This window comes from Lagenorhynchus albirostris, chromosome 15, assembly GCF_949774975.1.
Source record: "Lagenorhynchus albirostris chromosome 15, mLagAlb1.1, whole genome shotgun sequence".
Classification (NCBI taxonomy): Eukaryota; Metazoa; Chordata; class Mammalia; order Artiodactyla; family Delphinidae; genus Lagenorhynchus; species Lagenorhynchus albirostris.
Window position 1 is genome coordinate 27,457,856 of NC_083109.1, and position 22,865 is coordinate 27,480,720.

The following is a 22,865-nucleotide window of genomic DNA, read 5'->3' on the forward strand; positions in this document are numbered from 1 at the left end:
AAGCAGGAAGCTGGAGGCAAGCCCACAGCCTTGCCAGCTCACAAAAGCTGCTTGGCAGGGCCTCCCTGGTGGCGCAGTGGCTGAGAGTCCGCCTGCCGATGCAGGGGACACGGGTTCGTGCCCCGGTCCGGGAGGATCCCACATGCCGCGGAGCGGCTGGGCCCGTGAGCCATGGCCGCTGAGCCTGCGCGTCCGGAGCCTGTGCTTCGCAGCGGGAGAGGCCACAACAGTGAGAGGCCCGTGTACTGCCAAAAAAAAAAAAAAAAAAAAAGCTGCTTGGCAAATTCCAACCAAATGTAAATCTGCAGAAAAGACAACTAGCAAGTAAAGGGCCTTTGTGAGGAAAAGGCAGCAGGGAGTCACCAGCAGCAAAAGGAAGAAAGCAAGCCAGGCTGAGCCTTAGGCCCCATCATCCTTTAGTTGGATTTGGCAAAAGCCTCTGGCCTATTCTTCCTTTCAGTCACCACTTAATCCGGGGATGAGCTCCCCGGGCCCAAGTGCAGGGCTGGCTTAAGGCATTTATTGATCCATTAATGTTCACTGAAATGGAATCAAAACACTTGCACAACTTCAGTTTGTAAAGCATTTTCACAAACATCAGTTCATTAAAGCGTCCATGTGGGATGGGACCATCCCTATTTTACTGTCATTGACAGTGAGTTCTAGAGATGTAGTGACTTGAAGAAGCTCACATAACCAGGAAGGAACACACTTGCCATCATGTCACCAGGAACTCTCTCCAAACCCAGTTTTGGTCATGGCCCATCCTCATTCCCCAAATTGCCTACAGAGAGTCCCAACTCCCTTCCACAGAGCTCAAAGCTCTCCCTGGCCTGAGCCCCAAGTACCCTTCCATTGCCATTGCCCACTCCATCTTCCTACAAAACACCCACACTTGTTATTCAGCTTTTTTTTTTTTTTTTTTTTTTTTTTTTTGCAGTACGCGGGCCTCTCACTGTTGTGGCCTCTTCTGTTGCGGAGCACAGGCTCCGGACGCGCAGGCTCAGCGGCCGTGCCTCACGGGCCCAGCCGCTCCGCAGCACACGGGATCCTCCCAGACCAGGGCACGAACCCGTGTCCCCTGCATCGGCAGGCAGACCCCCAACCACTGCGCCACCAGGGAAGCCCTTCAGCTATTATTTTTACACTAATTTCCCCTCAGCCTTGCGTGTTGTGCAGTATTTTCTGACACCACTTCTCTGATTTCCAACACCAACTGAGTGTCCAACAATTCCATTCAGTTCTGACACTAACTACGTGGAATTACGTTAGAATCTGATGCCACAAGTTAAAGGGCTCAATCCCACAAGACTGTCCCACTTCAGATCCAGCTGCAAATGGGGTGCCCAGCCTACTCACACTTCTGCCTGGCCAACTACAAGTTCAGTGGTTTCTACAAAACCCTCTCAGTTTCAGTAATTTGCTATAAGTACTGACAGAACTCAAAAGAACACTTTACTTACATGTACTGATTTATTATAAAGGACACAACTCAGGAACAGCCAAATAAAAGAGATGAATAGGGCAAGGAACGGGGGGGAAGAGGGTGCAGTGTTCCCAAGCCCTCTCGGGCCATGCCACCCTCCCAGCACCTTGATGTGTGTGCCAACCCAGCAGCTCTCCCAATCTCTGAATCAAGAGTTTTTGCAGTGCTCAATGTCCAGCCTCCCCTCCCCTCCCAGGAGGTCAGTGGTGGGGCTCAAAGTTCTCACGCTCTAATCACTTGGTCTTTCCGGTGACCTGTGCCATCCAGGGGTACCACCTTAACTCACTTCATTAGCATAAACTCAGGTGGGATCAAAAGGAAATCATTATGAACAACAAAAGACACTCCTATCACTCAGAAAATTCTAAGGGTTTCAGGGGAAGTGGGGACAAAACCCAAATATTTATTTCACCACACATACCCTTCCTTCAGTTTTCTATTTATCAAAATTCTCTTTACATTCAATCAACTATGAAACTGCCACTGAAAACCAATTGCTCCTTCAATGCAGTTCTCTGGTGAGGTCCCAGAGGCAGGGCGGTGTCCTGGCCAGCCCTGTGTCCTCCACAAGTCAAATCAAAGGACAGCATGGGCAGCTGGCCTACGGTGGTGGGACACGGTCGGGGAGCCGAGTGATGCCTGCTCAGCCTTCAGCCCCCTTACGTCTCCCCTCTGGGCCAAGGAAACAGTGGACCCAGGCAACGTGGGTTCTTGCCTCGGGAAAAACAGAAACAGGACTGCAGGTACTGTCCAAGCTCTCCGGGCAAGTCAAGGCCAACCAGGAGTCCACAGATACAGCACATCTCCAGGTCAGGGGTGGAAGGGAGGGAGCATCAAGGCCAGATGTCTAAAGCTAAAGCCACTCCAACAAGGAAAGAATGACAGAAGCGATTAGTAGCCACATATGGCTGTTTATTTCATACAGGGCTCTGTACAAAATATTTACACATATTCCTTACAGAATAGTAAACCACTTGAAGGTAAAAAGATAATGCTTTCTTCTCATTGGCAGGGGATAATCCTGATGTCAGAAAAGCTATAATACAAATGAACTTCCTCCTTCCTAGGCCACAACAAAAGTCAATGCCACCTGCTTCCTGGGATCCAAAAAGCCATGGCCTTGGGACCCTGATCACATGCACCTCCCTTCCTCTTCCCCATCAATTCCTTCAGTATTTACAGACAGGCCCAAGGGGCTGTGGCAGGAGGGGCCAATGCTGCCCATTTGGAAAGATGACAAGAGGACAAATTTGTTGCGGGAGAAGACTGGGAACTTCTGTCACGTCATCTGGATCCTGGAAGACTTTCCTTTGTCTTGATAAATCTACCACTTTCTAGACTCATCCATCCACATCACGCTAACCCCAGGTGGGACTCCTGCTATGGAGAATGACCTGCCACTTTGAGCTTGTTTTGGTTGTAAAGTGCTTAGTGTAACTCGGTGTGGACAGATGCCTCTCCTAACCACTCTGCACACCATGGGCATATGGGGAGGACGTGGAGGTCTGGGTGTGGTGGGGTGGAGTGCTTCTGGCATGTTTACTTTAAGAAAACACCTGCCAAGAGAGAACAGTGCCTGCAACAGACCAGGAAAATAAAAATACATGGCTGCTTCACACTATACACCCCAGTTCTTCAGAGCAGCAAAAGGCACTTTTTTTCAAGCCACAGTTAATCTAAAACAAACCTGGCTTCGCTTATAGGAAAAGCTGTACCAGAGGAAGTGAATATCCATCTTGTCCTTAAGACCTGGAGAGTCCTTAGGAAGCCTCGGTCTGGCTGTCCCAGGCTCCCGCCACACGCTTCAGGATGCGGTTTGTCCCCTTCTGGGTGCGGACGAGTTCCCAGTGACATTTCCTACCAGGAAGGAGAGACCAGCAGCTGAGGAGATAAGTTAAACCCACAAAACAAAGCCAAGGTTGTGAGTGGATGCCTATTTGGGAGTAGAAGGGTGACTGGAGGAAAACAGGAGGGAAGGAAGGGGAGCTGGAGAAGAAGAGGGCACGATGGAAGTGTGGGGCTGCTTACAAACAGCAACTCTGACTAAAGTGAAACGTTAAATATCTAGTGGAAAGGAAACTTCAGGGTTTTAGAAGCTCATCCTTCTGACGAGAACGATTTTTTTTTCCATGAAGGAACTATTACTTTAAAAGTGCGGGTACTTTACATGTTGGGTGTGTGTAATTCTAAAAATAGTAGTAAAAGTGTCTTTTATATGCATTGTCATGTGGCTTGTGGAAGAGAATAAGGAGAAAAAAAAAAAAGGCAGGCAAAAACCAGCCTATGTCTGCGCCCTAAAACGTAACATTCCTTCCTGTTTGACTGGAAATGCCCAAGTGATTTCTAGACTGAAAATAGGTAGGATTTACCTAGTAACCTAGTTCACATGTGTCTCTTAGATTTCTGACCAGCTAATGGAGCTGTTCTTAAAAGGGGGCCAATCTTGCTCCCAGGCTGGCCTTCTCTGCCCCTTCGCCTTCATTCCAAGGTCTGACTTCTTTAGCAGCAGCTTCGTCCTTCTTTGTCTGGCTGAAGCAGTCAGAACGGGAGGAGCTGCCAGGAGGGCATTCAGTGGTCCAGCTTACTACGAGCAGCCAAGATGCTCCCCAGTGACCAGGCCCAGCGGGTTCCTAAGGCAGCCGGGAGCTGCAGAAACCCACTTCCCTCAACACAAGAGGAGGCAGCAGAGAGCCCACTCAGAAGCCCACTGTGAGGCAGAAAGAGTTCTGTGCTCAGGACCCGAGTGCCCAGCGTCACGCAGGCTCTGCTACTGGCCTCTGAGGCAAAGGCATCCACGGACGGGGGGAAGGGTGCAGAAATAGAAAACCCTCGACAGAAACCCTTTTAATAAAGGAAATTCCACCCCCTCCCAATCTGTCCATGGAAGGGTGAGACCTTGATGTCATGTAAGAGGAAGTGTCTTCTCAGGCATTTAGGGAAACAGCTGCAGCTGAAACTTTGGGGCCCACTCCAGGGCACTTTTCACCACAGCCAGAGCGGCTGCTCCAAGTGCCACCGTCAGTCCCATCACTGCCAGCTTCACAAAGCGGTTGGTCCTTGGTTTGGTCAGGACATCTTTTGTTCGCTCCTCAGGCCGCAGAAGTCCCCGAAACCGCTGCCGCAGTACCATGTCAGGCCTCTGCTGGGCTGATGCCAGCTCAAAGTCTTTGAAGGTAGAGGCTGCCGTTCTGCAGAGGAGAAGGAGACAGAAGGGAATGGGATGAGAGAAGGAGGGAAAAAACTAGATTAAATAGGCTGAGGGCAGAGACATCCATTGCTCAGAAAACTCTTCTTATAAAGACCCATGAAGTCTCAAGTGGGGATTCCACTAGCATAAGCATAGGTCTCTGGAAACACCACTCCCAGCCCCGTCCCCACCAGACACAGTCTTCCATCATTTCTGCTCACTAATGAACACCCCTGTTCAACCGGTGCCGTGGCCCCACTCACTTCTCAGCTTGCTGTTGGGCAGCTGCCTCCCGAGCAAGTTCGGACGGGGGGAACTGAACAAAGAGGTCTCCTGCTCTACTGATCAGTGTCTCATAGGGCAGGTCCTGAGGGATCTGGGACAACAGGTGGTGGACTGAGGCCATGTCGCAGTCACAATCCAGGACTTCCTGCTCTCGATACAACACGATCTGTGGGGAGCAAGGCCTTGCATCAGAGACCAGAACATACAGGGCCTTGGCCACTTCATTTCATTCTCCTTAGAGGTGAATTTCAATTGGTACCAAACAGGGCTCACCCCAAAGGTTCAGCAAATTCTTGTGTTCATCTAGGAAATAATGATGTACACATCTGAGCACTTTTCCCACTGGGAAAACCCTTCCTGCTGAGGCAAACTTCCACCCCATAACGTGAAAGGCTGACCAATTAAATGAAGGAGGTTCTTTTAGGAGGAAGGAAAGAAGAAGGATTACTGGAGATTCCTAGCTCCAGCACAGAAGAAATGGTTCAAAACAGCAGAAAGAATGGTCTTGCTCTCTTTAAAGGACAATGAAGAGTGCTGTGAGTGCCCACCTCCACCCTCACGCCGGATGGTTCAGGCCCCTCTGATAACCAGGGCCCCTCAACCCCGACTAAAAGCCATCTCAACTTTCTATCATAATGTCACACTTCTGCTTTTCTTAAACCCGGAGTTGGGGTTGTACGAGCTCCAGGAGTTGTCAACAGAAACCCTGATAATTCACAATGCACACGAGCATTTTAAAGATTCAGAAGAATCAAGCAGTAAACAAATGTAACAATTCTGTTTAACTAGCAGTTCCCAAACTTACTGTTACACAGAACATTTTTTTCTCCCATGACTCTCCCATTAACACTCCACAGAACAGTGTCCAGAGACGCCAGCCTGGGGAAGTGGTGTCTTTGGCATCTTTCCATAATCACCAGGTTTCCCTTTAGGGAACACGATCACGCTGGATTTGAGGATGCACACCAAGCTGCTGGCTCATGGTCTATACCTACCACAGCTGCAAAGTAAATGGGCATCAGTGGGTGGCAGGCCAGGAAGAAGTCGTATAACCGCACGACGTGCCTGAAGTCAGACAGGACGTGCCCAAACCAGGTGATGAGCCAGCTGAGCGCAAAGATGGTCCCCACCTCGGCACTAGGAGCAAGGAAGTCCAGATGTTAGGTTCCCTGCTGAGTCATCCCTTCCCCCTCCCTGGGCCTTCTTTGTCCTCAGTGCTGTGTGAAGAAAGCATTTGAGAAACATGCTTTTTGGAAAATTCAGCCACCTACAAATTCAGCATCTTCTCCTCACAACACAGAAAGTCCTTACAATATACCCAACATCATGACACTAATACCACAATAGGGTCCTGGTGGCCTTATCTCCCTGGGTGCTCTCCTAATGGCCAACAAACGTCAACTAAAGCAACAAGAATTAGCTGTTTTCAGAGAACTACACCACCATTTTCCTTCTGAGAAAGTCCATGCTTTGGGGGGGCACAGGCACATATTCTCAGGCTTGAAAACACAACTGTATTAATTTTACAGTTAACATGAGGTGACTGAAACACCTTAAGACACAGCCTTTTTTTTTTTTCTTTTTTAAAGAGAGGCAGGCATTGGCCAAGGACACATTTCCAACTAAACAGAAGAGAAAAATCATATGAGGACTGCAAAGTGTATTTCTTCCCCTTGGCATGTGGTGAATAAAACAACCCACAGATGGCCTTGTCTTTCTCACCTCTGGATCCTACAGAACTCTGAACTTCTGTTGCAGCAGTAACCTCAAAGTCTACCTTGGCGTACTTACCTTGTCCACCTCCCTCCACTAGAGGTAAGCTCCTCAAGGGCATGGGCTGTGACCTCTCTTATATCCCCCAAGAAGCACAGCACCCAAAGAGCATTCCAAGACTGTGCACAGAACTGAATTATCCAGACTGCTGATGACTGGAAAGGACAACTCGGAAGAACGTAACACTACTCGACATAAGATGATGATGCAACTGAGCTACACTTGTGAAGAATAGACAAAGGCTAGGAGAAAGCCGAAGAGGGGTGTGTGTGTACGTACACACATAAATGTAGACACATATATACCTCTGCATGAAGTCATGGAGGTCTGGATTCACCTGGTCAATGATGGGCATCAGATAGTTTAATATATGCTTGGTGTTGTCCATTGTTGGATCCATGAAATCCCTAGAAGGAGACAATTCAATGAGCTTGGTCAGACCAAATACTGGGATCAGGGTTTGGGGGCAGTAAGGTGGAGTGGGGTTCAAACCACTGAAAACACTGACTAGGAAATGGGCTGAGGAGTTATCCCCAGGGGGACTTGAGGAGTGATACCCATCCTCTTATGCTGCTTTGTGCTGGTACCTGAGGTGATGGGTAGACAATTTTTCTACCAGGGATGTTGCCAGCTTCTCGCCTACCACCAGCAAAAATGTGACCACGATGTCGTGGTAGCCCTGGTAGTAGTGCAGCTGAGGGTTGCGCTCCAAGATGAGGAGGATGATGTCGATCAGTTCTTCCTGGAGCCCTTCTCTCTGTTCTTCTGGCATGCCTGGGGAGGGGAGGGCAGGGGAGATGCGCTTGAACATGGCAAGCAGTCTAGTAACACAGAGGTTAGGAAGACGGTCAGCAGTGGATTAGCAGAGAAAGTGTTTAATAAAAGAAAATTAATTACAACAATCTGGCAACACATTCAAGATACACACACTGTTGATACTGCCTGACATGTAGGAAAGAGCCACAGACTGGCTACCTTACAGTGGGGGAACCCAACCAACACCATCTTAAAACCCGGGTCACCACTGGTCATGCTACCAACAGTGTGACTAGTGGACAGCACGTGCCTCCCGATGTGCTGCAGGGAAAACTCAGCACCACTTTGGTGGAATTCCTATCAAGAGTTCATCACCTGAACCTTAAAAGGAGGAAACACCAGATAAACCGAAACTGAGGGAGATTTTATAAAATAACTGGCCTGTCATAAAATACAAAGGGACTATTCCAGAATAAAGGAAGCTAAAGAGATATGAAGACTGAATGGAAAATGCATGAATTTGTATCTCCTTTTCCTATAAAGAACATTATTGGAATAAATGGTGAAATCTGAATAAAATCTGTATTAGCAGTAAATACTGTCAATGTGATACTGATTTTAAGTGTGATTATGTAATAAGAGCCGTGTTTTAAAAAAATATACCCTGAAATATTTAGGGATAAAGGGGCACCATGTGTGTAATTTATTCTTAATAGTTCAGAAAAAAATTTGCATGTGTGTACCACAAAGGAGAGAGAGAAAGCAATACTAAGGTAAATATAGTAAAAGGTTGACATATAAGAAAATCTGTGTAAAAGCCACCTGGGGAATTCCTTGTCCTACTTTTGCAACTTTTCTGTAGGTATGAAATTATATAAAAACAAAAAATGTAAGAGATGCATGTTGCCCTCAGAAACAAACTAAATATCACAGGAAGTACTGATGTCCTTGATCCAAAGACGCAGCTGGAAACAGAAAAGGCTGTCTCGGGAGACCTTCTGGCGCGCGCGCCTAGTTCTGGCAGCGGTCAGTGTGGCTCCTCGGCTCATCTAGCTTTTAGTATAAAAATGCCAACCCTTGGCCTCATGACCTGTTTTAGAAGAACGGCACACAGCACAGCTTTCCTACACCATTAGGTTTTCCAGTCAAAAACAGATCTTACGAGAGAAAACAGCTAATACAAGAGCCCAGACTAAACTGAACAAAGGTTTTTAGGTGAGAGTGAAGCTCATCTCTTGCCCGTTTCTACCTACCCCTTCTCAAAAAGGCACACTCTAAAAGATAAAAAAGAACATGGAGTAAACCAACTACTATGGATAGGTAAAGTAATGAAAGTAGCGAGAGAAAAAAAGTAAACCTTATTTGAATTTTCAGTATAAAAGAGGTCAGCTAAGCTCAGAAGAACGTGAATGTAAAAAAATATGAAACCACATGGAAAGTTCAGCCTACAAGAATAATATCATAGACTGATGTCACATAAGTGGAAGAGGAATAAAGGGCTCAGAGGAAAAACAGGTTACCTAGGGGAAAATATGGAATGCATCTGTCTATGTGGTCTCCTCAAGACCAGCAGGATAGGAAAAGAGCCTTTCCAGCAACCAAGGGTGCAAGCAGGAAAGAGGCCCTTTAACAGACAAAATCCAATGCCAGAGCATGGGTTCTGAAGAGTGAGAAAATGGGTTTAGAGGTTCTTGTTCCCTCCAGCAATTCTCCTCTCTTCATGGACCTAAGGTGGAGTTGCCAAAGGAAGAGAAATAGATGAGGTTTGCTGGCCAGTTTCCTTCATTGTGAAACTGGAGACAATGGTTATTCTTCTCATTATTCCTGGGAATGGGGAGACAATTTTAGGAACAGACTCTTTAAACATGTAGTGATTGGCCTTCCTTCCAGTCCAAGGGCCCCAATATATGTATATGCAAGATACTGCTATGTATAAATGAAGATATTAATAGTTCTTGTTATAGTGACCACTTCCAAACCAATCGGCTCTTTAAAGCCAGACTGATGGCTCTAGCAATCCCTATAAAGTCTCCTCTAAGGCTCTGAAGGGGGAAAAACCCTCTTCTCTCATCCACCACCTCTAGGCCAAAAGACATTATTTTAGGCTCAGGCCTTCACAGTGCGGTTTCTGAACTGACTGAGACAGTGAAAGAATGACGCGGCAGATGGGGAGCACAATGGGTCCCTGAGGAGGTAGTGTCCTGCATGTGGTCACGCTCTGTGCTGGGATGGAAGCTTCCTGGGACAAGCAAGCACCCACACAAGACAGTAAGTGCAACTGGGACAGAAGCCACCCCGCCACCCCCGACCCAGGAAGACCGAGAGCGCGTCTCACCAGGAGGGAACCTCCGTAAAGACCGCCTGACATCCAGGAGCACTTGTTGGTAGTCCTTGCTCATCTGTCGTAGGTCGTTCCCTATTGAAGGAAAAAGAACATGTTATTGCAAGAACGTCTGGGAAGCCACATCAGGAGCAAAACATCCTGGCATGACATAAAAGGCCTGAAAGACATACTCGGGCTTTTCTTGAAGGGGACATGACTCAAGATACAACATTTGGAGAGGAATCTCTGGTTTAGTTCCAAACACGCTGTTTCACGCAAGTCATGATGACCATAAGAGGAGGGAACACAGATTATCCAGGAGGCTACAGGGTGCAAAGAGCAGCAGAGGAGAAGTCAGGAGGCCAGGAGTTGCATGCAGGCTGCTACTGTGTGTCACCGGGAGTTGCTCTGAATTTCAAAGCCCACATCTGTACAATGGGGATTACTCCCTTCCGTGTGTACCTCTCAGATTACTGTAAGGATCAAATAAGATCATGAATGTGGAAACCACAGACCACTGGAAAAACTCTAACATCTGTAAAGTCTAGGGAACACTGAGCTGTTCAGAAAGGAGTATTAAGATAAACTCACATAAAAAAGAACCTAACCTCTCTTGACCCTGCAATTCTAAAACTAAGACACTGCAAGCAGGAGACAGTACTTGTGTTCAGTTGTTAAGCCCAACTGAAAGTAAGGAGGCAGTCTCTAGCTGTTATATATATAAAAGTGTACATTTCCTTCATAACCGAAATCAAAACTTACTAGAGGAGCCTGTACAATACTTCCGCATACACAGACTTCATCTTATAAAGATATGGGAAATCTGGAATCTGATGGAACACCATCTCAGGATTTAGACTGTGAATACAGCAATGCCTTTTCCTTCCAACAAAAAGATCACTGCTCTGAGGCAGCCCGGTTCCAAAGATAATAACAAGGGGCAACTTAAAACATCTACTCAGGAGGCTTCCCTGGTGGCGCAGTGGTTGAGAGTCCGCCTGCCGATGCAGGGGACACGGGTTCGTGCCCTGGTCCGGGAGGATCCCACATGCCGCGGAGCAGCTGGGCCCGTGAGCCATGGCCACTGAGCCTGCGTGTCTGGAGCCTGTGCTCCACAACGGGAGAGACCACAACAGTGAGAGGCCCGCATACCGCAAAAACAAAACAAAACAAAACAAAAAAACATCTACTCAGGGACTTCCCTGATGGTCCAGTGTTAAAGAATCCGCCTTCCAGTGCAGGGGATGTGGGTTTGATCCCTGGTCGGGGAACTAAGATCCCACATGCTGTGGGGCAACTAAGCCCACACGCTACAACTACCAAGCCCGCGTGCCTCAACTAGGGAGCCTGAGTGCCGCAAACTAGAGCCCTCACCCTCTGGAGCCCACGTACCACAACCAGAATGAGAAAACCTGTACGCCACAACTAGAGAGAAGGCTGCATGCTGAAACAGAGCCTGTGTGATGCAATGAAGAAGAAAACAGCGCTGCAACAAAAGATCCTGCGTGCCGCAACTAAGACTCGACGCAGCCATAAATAAATAAATTAATTTTAAAAACCCATAAAATAAATAGGTATACTAAAAAATAAAACAAAAATACCATCTACTCGGCTGTACCACAACACTGTGAACTTTTTTCAGCAGAGGCTGTTTTAATCATCTCTAGTACCTGGCTCACATTAGGAGCACAAATAGTACCTGCCAAATGAATGAAAGAATCCCCAGCACCTGGACTTTTGCCAAACATAGCAGGAAAGCAATAAATTTTTGTGGAGTGAATAAATGAAAAAGTGGATTCACTGTTTTGCTGTACTTTCTTTTGTATTCTGCGGAAGTTTTTTTTTTTTTTTACTACACGGGCCTTGCAAATAAGTACAGTTGCCCCTCAGTATTCAACGCGGATTGGTTCCAGGACCCCCAAGGATACCAAAATCCACAGATGCTCAAGTCCCATGTATTAAGTGGTCTAATATTTGCATATAACCCATGCACATCCTCCCATATACTTTTTAATTAATTTTTTTTTTTAATTGGGGTATAGTTGTTTTACAACTCCCGTATATTTTAAATCACCTCTAGATTACTTATAAAACCTAATACAGGACTTCCCTGGTGGCACAGTGGTTAAGAATCCACCTACCAATGCAGGGGACATGGGTTTGATCCCTGGTCCAGGAAGATCCCACATGCCATGGAGCAACTAAGCCCGTGTGCCACAACTACTGAGCCTGTGCTCTAGAGCCCGCAAGCCACAACTACTGAGCCCATGCACCACAACTACTGAAGCCCACATGCCTAGAGCCCATTCTCCGCAACAAGAGAAGCCACTGCAATGAGAAGCATGCACACCATAGCAGAGTAGTCCCTGCTAGCAGCAACTAGAGAAAGCCCGTGCGGAGCAACGAAGACCCAACGTGGCCAAAAATAAATAAATTAAATATAAATAAATTAAAAAAAAAACCTAATACAATGTAAATGCTATGTAAATAGTTGGAGAGCACAGCAAATTCAAGTTTTGCTTTTGGAAATTTCTGGAGGTTTTTTTTTTTTTTTTACAGAATATATTTGATCCATGGTTGGTTGAATCCTTGGACTTGGAGGGGCCAACTGTAACAGTTTTTCATAGAATTACAGAATTTTAGAATTCAAAATGGTCTTAGTATTTCCTCATAAAAAGTTTTTTTGTTTTTATAAGGACCGTAGAGGTATTACCTCTTCCTATAGCCCCACGTTTCTCAAAATGCAGTCCATATGTGTCAGAATTAGGTGGGATTCTTGTTAAAATACATATTCCTACAACCCACTTCTAAGTGAATGTAAACTGGAATATACATTTTTGTTTGTTTGTTTCTTGGCCATGCCGTGCAGCTTGTGGGATCTTAGTTCTCTGACCAGGGATCGAACCCGGGCCCTCGGCAGTGAAAGCATGGAGTCCTAACCACTGGACCACCAGGGAATTCCCAGAATATACATTTTTTTTTTCTTTTTTTTGCTGTATGCAGGCCTCTCACTGTTGTGGCCTCTTCCGTTGCAGAGCACAGGCTCCTGACGCGCGGGCTCAGCGGCCATGGCTCACGGGCCCAGCCGCTCCGCCGCATGTGGGATCTTCCCGGACCGGGGCACGAACCCGTGTCCCCTGCATCGGCAGGCGGACTCTCAACCACTGTGCCACCAGGGAAGCCCCAGAATATACATTTTTAATAAACTCCCCTAACTAGCCAGTAATAGCTAGCTACCTACCTACCTAATAAAAACTCATTCCATTTTTTATTAAAATTCTACTTACCAGTTTGGTCTTATTTTCAGAGTAGGCTCAAGCATATCCTAAAATGCTTTAGGTGTTTACTCATCTACTCTTGGTTTGAAATGAGCATAAAAATCAAAGACCCTGGCATTCTTTTTCCCTGCCTCCTAGACAAGCTCCCCTTCACAGCACCTCACCCCTAATTACCTGATATAGGAGGTGGATCATTGGTGTTGACATTGAGGAGCTTGGGCCACACTTTCCGCCTGATCTCATCAGTCAGGAGCCCTCCTTCACTGATAGCCATACGTCTAAGGGCAGCCACATCAGTGGGATCACTGTTCAGAGCCTGGTAGATCTCTGCCACTTTCTTTTTCCTTTTGGCATTAAAGTCTGCAAAACAGAAGGGAAAAGGGCATTAGGCACATATTCAGCATTTGTACATTTTCTCTTCAGGGCTCAATCTCCTTGCTTCGTTTGAGGTAAGGTAGGTATATTTGAAGTCAATCTACCGATATTTCACTAGCACATAGTGTACAAAACACTAAGGAGATATGCCATATAAGTAACAAAAAAGGACATACAATTATAATAAATGCCCAGTACATTCAGATATATCTAACAGTTTTTCCTAATAGAATGACTGTGCTTTCTTAATGCTAAACTTTACAGAGCATACACCTCTCTCTCTCTTTTTAAAATAAATTTATTTATTTATTTTTGGCTGCGTTGGATCTTCGTTGCTGCCCACAGGTTTTCTCTAGTTGTGGAGAACGGGGGCTACTCTTCATTGCGGTGTGTGGGCTTCTCACTGCAGTGGCTTCTCTTGTTGCAGAGAATGGGCTCTGGCACGTGGGCTTCAGTAGTTGTGGCACATGGGCTCAGTAGTTGTGGCATACGGGCTTAGTTGCTCCACAGCATGCGGGATCTTCCCAGACCAGGGCTCGAACCCATGTCCCCTGCATTGGCAGGGGAATTCTTAACCACTGCGCTACCAGGGAAGTCCTCAATTTTACTTTTTTAAACAAAACCACACGTGGAAAAAGTCTCCGGTTACACACTAATACAACTGGTAAAACATCAGAATCACATGGAGATATTTTCAAAAGTAGAATGTCAAAGGGTATACTTGGGTCTCCAGTGTGGCTAGTGGTAAGAGAGGCATGATACTGCATACAAAGCAATGGTTTCTCAAGAACCATATTAATTACTGATGATCAGGAAGTACTGTTTTAAGGATCTTATATCCTTATGTGGTAGTCTCTTATTTATACACAGGCATTTTGCTGTGTTTAAATTACTTTTTTAGGAGACTGGTCGAGAGTTTGTGGTTAATGTGCATCAAATTATAATGTTTCTATCTAAAATAATGGGGTAATAATAGGCTGTCAGAGTTTTCACCAGAATGGCTGATTTTAGGAACAGCAAACACAAGAAAAGTTAAACTAGACAACACCAAAGAGATGTCACAAAGCAGTGCACTATAATTGCCCAAAAAAGGTATGTGCAGACACCAAGAGTTCAGACAGCTGTGGGTCAGGCTAATCTGAGAATGCATTACTGAAGAGTGCAATTTAAAAAGAAAGGGGAGGATTCTGAGAGGCTGGGAGGAGAGCTGAAGAAAGGCGTGGAGACAGAAACACAGGCCCTTTCATTTAACAGTAAATGAACTCATTAAAAAATATTTATGGGGACTTCCCTGGTGGTCCAGTGGATAAGGCTCCATGCTCCCAATGCAGGGGGATGGGGTTCAATCCCTGGTCGGGGAACTAGATCCTGCACGCATGCTGCAACTAAGAGTCCTCATGCCACAACTAAGAAGCCCGCATGATACAACTAAAAGAGCCCGCATGCCTCAACTAAAGATCCCGCATGCTGCAATGAAGATCCCGTGTGCTGTAACTAAGACCCAGAGCAGCCAAAATAAATAAACAAATAATTTTAAAATAAAAATAGTAAGTATTTATGTAGCATATACTAGGTACAGTGCACTGGAGGTAATGTAAAGTGGAAGATAACACTGGAAGGTAGGTTAGGCTTTAGAGAGGAATAACAGTGGAAGTAGGTTAGGCTTTAGAAGGGACTAACATCAGAAGGTAGATGTCTGTTTTAGAACAGACACTAAGCGGCTTTCCTCAGTACTGTTCTATTCTGAGGCAACAGTCTACAAATTGTTTCCATGATAACAAAACAAAAAACAAACAAACAAACAAATTGTTTCCATGATAAAGCTGCACATTATTAACGCAAATGAAAGTTGGTACTAATGGCCCTGGTTACCTATCTATGAGAACTGTGACATAAACCATATAAACAGAGGCACCAACTGGTTTGGAGTTAACGTGCAATTGGAGGTGCAGACAGGACCAGGTGCTTTTTCACCCCGGCAAACCTGTTCTCCTGGCTAGACTGTTATTTTCCTTGGTGACCTAGTAGGGGACCATCTGTTCCAGTTTGTCTGAGAGATTTCTGGTTTACACCTATAGTCCTGGCATAACTGTTCATAGCAAACTCTTCTTCCCATCCACACTCTCAAAAATGTCCCAGGTTGGATGCTAAATTAAATAGTTACTCTACCTAGAAATCATGAAAAATCAAGTCTCAATTTCCTGTCAGCACAGCACCTAACTAGTCAAATGTTTATTTACAAAGTGCTTCAAGTTCTTGGCTTGGGCATGTCTTACCATCCATCCATCTGTCCATTGATCTATCCATTCATTTATCAGTCGATCATTTAATGAGCAACTACTTGTAGTAAGCACCATACTGGGATAAAAACATGAATATGACTCTCTCCCAGCCCTTGAGAGGCTCACAGTAGGGAGCGACATAATTATTACACATGATATAACAGAACCATGAAGAATCATGAAAACCCAGAGGAAAGAATAACTACTTCTGAGGCAATCAGGAAAGGCTTCACCAAGAATATATTGTGGTACCTCCTTAAAGAAAAGTTTGCACATGGAAGAGTGTGCTGAAGGGAGAGCATTCCAGAGAGTATGTGCAAAGACCTTGTCACATGAAAGAAACATCATGCCCTGAAAACAGAAAAATTCCAAGTGGCTGAAGTGTTAGGTAAAGGAAGAGAGGCTGGAAGGACTGCAGTAAATGCAGCTAACAGAAGAGTCTGGACTGGATTTATCCTCCACTGAAGGGGAAGACAGGGAGGGATTTTACTTTGGGTCAAAGGGCCATCCTTTGGAAGAGAAGGCTCTATGTTCCCAAAGAGGGATCACTGAGACACAGAAAACAGAAAAGACTTTATATAACAACATAGGCTGAGACAAAATATGTGCAGGAATTGAATTAATTTCCAACAAAGAAAAAAATCAGATATTAAAAAGTTTTTTTAACTTAGAGTGCTCTTGTACTTTCTACACATCATAAATTAAGAACACTTAAATGGTAATACTAAACATTTACCGAGACAGCTGACATTTAGAAACCTTGTTAACCTATTTTCTAAGAGTATGGAAAATTTTCCTCAATTTTTCAAGACATATATCCACCCTACCCCTCTTTCCACTTAAGCTATTCAGCAATCTGGGGGAAAAGGAAAATCACTGTTTATATCTTGGAGGAAATAAAACTGTTTGCAATCAGCTGGATTTCCAGTAGGTTTTGGTAAATAATATGCCAAAATTTTAACTAATTCTGAACCCAAACCACAGCTCCAATACTTATTTCTCTAAAAACTCTGTTTGGATTCTACTTAAATCCTGCATTTCAAAATTTACTGCTATCATCTTGATTCTGATGCTCTGTGGGAACTCAACACATACGAACGGAACAGAACAAATAATTTAGCTTAGCTACTGTTCCTCTGGAAAAACTGGCCTATAGTAAATGGCATTATTTTCCCCATATTACTGTTAAGAATATCCACACCAGAAAACTCTACATAGATTTGTAGGCACTTTGACCTTTTTCTAAAGCTATTGGTGATTCCCAGAGTAGAATGCTGCTCAATTGTGGATTTTAGTGGCTGTCTGTTCAGACCCCAATATCGCCTTTCTCAATCCCATATTCTAGCAATTAAATGTTAGTGGCAGATGAAGAAGGCACTCCTACGTGTGCCACACCCACAGACAAATATTTCATTGCACCTAACGTACATACAGGCTTTGTGACATAAAAAGAGAGGAGAAAACAGCAAACTCAAGTGAGCTAGAGATGTATAAATTACAAAGTGATGAATTCAACTGCTAGACTACACAATGAGGGAGAAGAGGTTCTGCAGAGTCTCAAATGCACAACTAATTTACACATCATATCCTCTTCACCTCAGAAAGAGGAAAGTCAGAGCTATTCTTGGGATGCTTGAAAAAAGGTTAAAATTAATGTCTAACTATTTTAAGATAAATTTTACATATGGATTTTGGGGTAGGACACATTGCTGGACTTGAGAATGCGATATTTGGGCTTGGGATAAAAGCCCACATTTTCAAATCCCCTTGAATCCTTTCTTCTCCAATTTTTTAATTGCTCCCCTTATAAGGGAGATGTATTATATATTCCAAAGCTGATATCTTCCAAATTTCTTTATAATAAAGGTCTTGGCTTTCATAACCATGACAGAATGAAATGACTATTCTAGAGCCGGCTGCAAAATATAAGACACTGCTATAAATAAATCCCTGCTGCCTGAAAAGTAATTCATTCAACAAAGGAAAAAGGAATGACATTGGTACTACTTGGCCTGCTCTCTATTAAAACGATCATTTAAATAAGGAGCACTGAAACAGTAGTTCTTAACAACTCAGATAAAGATGGTTGAGTCTGTTATTGTCTCAAACCTCTCCCTACTCTGGCTACGGAACTCAGGTAGAGATTTCTGCTTCCTTAGAGCAACAGGTATCTTCAAAAGCATCTGGCTTGGGGAACTTAATACACAGGAAAGGGCAATGGCTAAAAATGAGCACTAGCTATGCCTCCTCTAAAAGTTTTTCCATATCAGCAAAATACACATCAGTGACTTAGATCAGGTAAATGATCTACACGCTTAATAACTGAATCTTATGTGCAAGAATAAAATTCCATAATGATTATTTGGTTTAAGTTTGCATGTCAAGAAAGCTTTACAGACTTTAAACAGAAGTTAAACTTAAATAGGCAGAGCTAGCCTTAATCAAAACCATGAAAGAGCAAGTCAGAAAGAGATCCTCCCAGACAGACACCCCCTGCTCCACCCTTGAACTCCTGATGTTGACATTGGAAATTAACTTAAAAATTTATGCTTGAAAAAAAAATTTATGCCTGAACTTCATATCTGTACCAGAGAAATACAGTGGGAGAGGAAAACCTTACCTTATTCTGAGTAAGGTTCCTATTAAAAACAAAATAAAAGAAACTCTGTTTTTGGAGGTACTAATTAGTTTCAACAGTACCCAAATTATCAGAGATTCATTAACTACCTGAAAAATAAAGACATGCACATATGAAGAAAGACTACCCCCAAAATGGAGAAAAATATTCTAGACAGTAAACCAATCTAATCGTAACCTCTACAAAAGAGAGTTAATAGTATTAGTAACTTTGTCAATTCTCCTATGATTAAAAACAAAACAAAAACAAACAAGAAAAACAGAAAAACAAACTCCTCTCATCTCTAAATTCCTCCCACTTATCCAAAGAAGCAAAATCAAGGAAACAAGGATAAAGTCTCGCAACCTAGGCACAGCTGCACTACATCATGTCACAAGACCCATACCACTGAGGCAATGACTATTATGCCATGAGGACAGATGTTATATAAACATCAGCAAAGGGTTACAAGGCCAAAGGGCCTAGAGGAGTAATACGAGGAATGAGCTCCATTTCCATGCAGCATTAGAATAGGAGAAAAGGGCAATAACAAAATGAACCCAGAGAAACAAAATGTGAAGAACCAGGTGCTTCATCAAAACGTGGGTTGAATATGTGGTTGGTTCTATTATGGGCACCACCCACCAGAAGATGGAAAAGTGGGAAAGTTACCTTAGTCTTCTCCATTTATTAACTGTATGTAAAAGATATTTGAAAACAGCGCACAACGAAACCATGATTTCATGGAAATTAGTATAAGACAGTATAAAAAAATAGAGAGACTCGTTTTTTACACAACTAAACATTAAAATAGGTGGCACAGGATGAGACAGAGTAGATTGGTAGTTGCCAGGAGCTGTGGAGAATGGGGCCTGGGGAATGATGGCCTTTCTTTTTGGCATTAGAAATGCTCTGGAATTAAGACAGTGCGATGGTTGCCCCACCTTGTAAAAATGTACTAAGAACCACTGAACTGTACACTTTAAAGAGTGAATTTCGAGGTAATTAAAAGAAATATGTGGTCCACGGACACAGCGTCACTCCAGACTGCGACCGATGAATGAAGTTTGGGAAACCGGCCTGACCACTACTAGGGAGGCGGCCCCCGGAGCCTGCGGACGTGGCCGGACAGTCTCGGTCGGGGGCGAGGCTTGGCCTCGGTTCTCAGGGAGACCCAATTCTCCTCTCCAGATGCGACGAGGGGGACGCGGGGCCCCCGCCCGCCCCGTCCTTCCCACTGGGGGTGCGGGTCTGCAGCCAGGGTTCCTCCGGTCCCCTCAGCATCCGCTAACCCCCAATTCCAGGATCTCTTCCACTTCAGACGTGACCCGGGTCTTCAGCCTTTTCCTCTCTCGCACCTCGCGCGGTCGTCCCGGGTCCCCCGGCCCCCTCCTCCGGCAGCTGTCCCCTGACCCTAAGGCCGCCCCTGTCCCTCAGGCCGTCCTCGCAGGCCGCTTCCCGGCGCCCCGGCCGGCTTCCGTACCTGCCTTCCCCGCGCCGCCGTCCCAGCGGCTGGAGGTGGGACCATCATCCTGCGCACTCCGGACGGCCATGTCCCGGGGGCCCGGGCCCGGGCCCGAGCCCCGGCTGGCGGCGGAGCCGACAGAAGACGAGGCAGCGGCCGCGGGATCCAGCGCCGGCTCCGCAGGGTAAGCTCGGCTTGGTCAGCCCGCGGCGCGCAGGCGTCCCCGCGCGGGCTCCGCCCCGTGCCAGCACGTGACCCCGCTACGCCGGGCGGGCGGCGGCGGCGGGGGCAGCCGGCGGTCACCCGGGCCCGCGCGCAGGCGCCCTAAGCGGTGAGAGGAAGAGCGCGGGGAGCGCGCCTCGGAGAGTTAGTTGCAACTGAATTTGCAGAGCGTGGCACTCTTGAAGAAATGTGTTCAGGAGCAGATTTTATCATTTCTTTTGTTTCTCTTATCTGTAAAATGATACTGATGATAATAAAACTACTGAACTCACAAGAGTTCTTGGGAAAGTGCTCAGAACACTACCAAGCATATAGTAACTACTCCATAATTGTTCACTCTGTTTTTGCTTACCAAGAATTTTACCTGCTGTCTCATTCCCCACAGGTACTCCTGTCATCGTACTTGGTGACTTCAGGGTTTAGCAGAACCATCGCATACGGTTATGCAGATTGTGCACCGCACAATGCCAAAGACGCTGTTCACATAGACGGTTATGTAAGCAGTATTCCCTTTGAGTTATACAAAACTGGCCATTCATCCAAAAGGAGCGTCTGTCTTATCAGGTCGTTGACCGCCTCGTCTCCAATGACAGTCCTTTCTCTTCAATAGGCCACTCATTCCCTTGGTCACACCCCTATTGTTGTGGCCAGAAACTGCCCCACCTCTTAAATCTCCAGTGCTAGGCCTCCCTCACTGAAACTCCCATGATTCTGGTTGCTGGATGACCCCTACCATGACAGTTCTTTATTCTGAGGCGTCTAGCACATGGAACCCATTACTACTGGCCTGTCTTGGTTTCATTCAGGTTGCATGGTCCACCATCACATTTTAAGTCCTCTTTTATGTCCTCTGGGTAGCATTCATGAGCAGAAATTACTCTGAAGTTCATTTGATTTTTAAAACCAATACTCAATGTATTAAATTTAGAAATCCCCAAACCTTGTTTTTCCTTCAACTGACAAATTTTACAATTCCATTCATAACTCTAGTAAATTTTAACAATCACTTTGGTACTGTAACTGAGCAGGACCCTATGGGGCCTTCCCAGGATGGACTCCCCCACCATCCCCAACCCGCCAACCATGTCCTCTGCCTGCCCCTTGTCTGTAGAAAAACTTTAGCCTCCTAGGCCTTCTTCAAGTTCCAAAAAACAAATTTAATCTGAGAAGTGAGAAAAATACAGAAAGAAAGGAAAACAGTCAAACGAGACAAAATAATAATAGTTTAGCCATTGAACAAAGTCAAGGCCCTTTAGTTCCTCCTCAAGGGCTGTAGATAATATTAAGCCATATCCTTTGAGTTGTTTTGCAGATACTGAAACCCCCACAAGGTGGAAGAAGTTAACTGTATGCTGTCCATAGACCAGTTGGAACTAAAAGGTTGATGATGTTGACTCCCGATCATCTCACCACCAACCAATCAGAAGAATGTCCATGAGCTGATCAAGCACTGCACAACCCCCCTCCCTCACCCTGTCTTTAAAAACCTTTCCCTGAAACCCATCAGGGAATTTGTCTTTTAAGCACCAGCTGCCTGGATTCCTTGCTTGGCACCCTGCAATAAATGCTGCACTTTCTTTCACCACAACTTGGTGTCAGTAGATTGGCTTTACTGTGCACGGGCAAGCAGACCCAAGTTTGGGTTGGTAACAATACCATTAATCAACTTAGTCAATTAAGTTCCTTTGAACATTTGTAGTCAATTGATGTAGGTCAGTTGATGTAGGGAAGAGCATTCTAGTCTGAGAAAATAGCACAGGCACCATCTTGAAGCTAACAGAAAGCAAATCATAGTCTAGAAACTACAAGTGGTTTAGTGTTCTTATAGCACAGCATGAAAGACAAAGTGAACTTTGACACTAGTGAGGGCAGAGAAGTGTGCAGGGACAAGTTAGACAGAACCCCTTAAACCATATTCAAAGAGTTTGGACTGGATGGAGTCAGCAGGGTGAATTAACGAATTTTTTAGCATTGAATGTGGTCTTTGATGTCATCTAGATTAATCCTTATCTCCAATAAGAATCACCTCCGCTTATCCATACAATGTTTATGGCCCAAACCAGTGCTAGGCTATGAGGTGGGCCGTAGAGTGACAAATGTTGAGTTGCTCAACTTCTAAAGGGGAAGAGACAAGTAACCAGGCAATTGCAAAGCCAAGTGAAAAGAGGTCAGACAGAGGCAACTTAGAAATCTGGGAGAACATGGAAAATCCCAGAAACCAAGAGATTCATGATTGAGTACAGGGCACAGGGGCATCTTAGGTCACTCTGGCAGGCAGGATTCTAAGATGGTCCCTAAGATTCCCACCCCATGGTATACATGCCTAATTAATTCCCTCCCCTTGATTGTGGGCAGGTCTTGTGACTATCACAGGATCTCAGTCTCATGATTCCAGTGATGTTATACGGCAAAGATGAAAGGATTCTGCAGAGGTAATGAAGGTCTCAAATCAGTTGACCCTGTAGTCAAAAGAAAGATTGGCCTGGGTGGACCTAATCGATCAAGTCCTTTGAACAGGGGTCCCCAACCCTCGGGCCACGGACGGGTACTGGTCCATGGCCTGTTAGGAAGCGGGCCGCACAGCAGGAGGTGATCAGTGGGTGAGCGAGCGAAGCTTCATCTGTATTTACAGCTGCTCCCCATCGCTCACATTACCGCCTGAGCTCTGCCTCCTGTCAGCATTATGGTGAGTTGTATAATTATTTTATTATTTCTATTATTACACTGTAATATATAAAGCGCACAATAAATTTAATGTGCTTGAATCATCCCAAAACCATCCCTCCCCACTGGTCCGTGGAAAAATTGTCTTCCAT

The 22,865-nt window shown here is 45.3% G+C and overlaps 1 protein-coding gene and 1 long non-coding RNA gene across 4 annotated transcripts; one reads left to right on the forward strand and one right to left on the reverse strand.

Annotated features, from left to right (window-relative positions):
• Positions 1-1,848: 1,848 nt before the first annotated feature.
• On the reverse strand, positions 1,849-20,046 carry TBC1D20 (TBC1 domain family member 20). 3 transcript variants are annotated; one of them, XM_060122910.1, is made up of 9 exons: positions 19,846-20,046; positions 13,263-13,448; positions 9,823-9,903; positions 7,319-7,505; positions 7,037-7,138; positions 5,954-6,095; positions 4,937-5,124; positions 4,382-4,674; positions 1,849-3,343 (listed from the first exon to the last, which is right to left on the reverse strand). In XM_060122910.1, exons 1-8 carry the CDS (start codon positions 19,913-19,915, stop codon positions 4,419-4,421), a joined length of 1,212 nt encoding a protein of 403 aa, XP_059978893.1. In that variant the 5' UTR covers positions 19,916-20,046; the 3' UTR covers positions 1,849-3,343; positions 4,382-4,418. The 3 variants fall into 3 exon arrangements, 2 of the variants coding, with proteins under 2 accessions (XP_059978893.1, XP_059978892.1); XR_009535219.1 differs by having other exon boundaries at positions 2,378-3,343; positions 3,856-4,674; positions 19,846-20,045; XM_060122909.1 differs by having other exon boundaries at positions 1,849-4,674; positions 19,846-20,045.
• LOC132505043 (uncharacterized) lies at positions 19,862-21,637 on the forward strand. The gene is made up of 3 exons (XR_009535220.1): positions 19,862-20,011; positions 20,435-20,545; positions 21,362-21,637. It is a non-coding gene; the product is annotated as an uncharacterized LOC132505043 (long non-coding RNA).
• The last annotated feature ends 1,228 nt before the right edge of the window (positions 21,638-22,865 follow it).

Coding starts and splice junctions, on each gene's coding strand:
- TBC1D20 (XM_060122910.1), bottom strand. CDS start 19,915: ATGGCCGTCCGGAGTGCGCAGGATGATGGTCCCACCTCCAGCCGCTGG. Junction 9,904..13,262: donor TGATCCACCTCCTATATCAG/GTAATTAGGGGT, acceptor TTCCTTCAATAG/GGAACGACCTACGACAGATG. Junction 4,675..4,936: donor GCCCAACAGCAAGCTGAGAA/GTGAGTGGGGCC, acceptor TCTCCTCTGCAG/AACGGCAGCCTCTACCTTCA.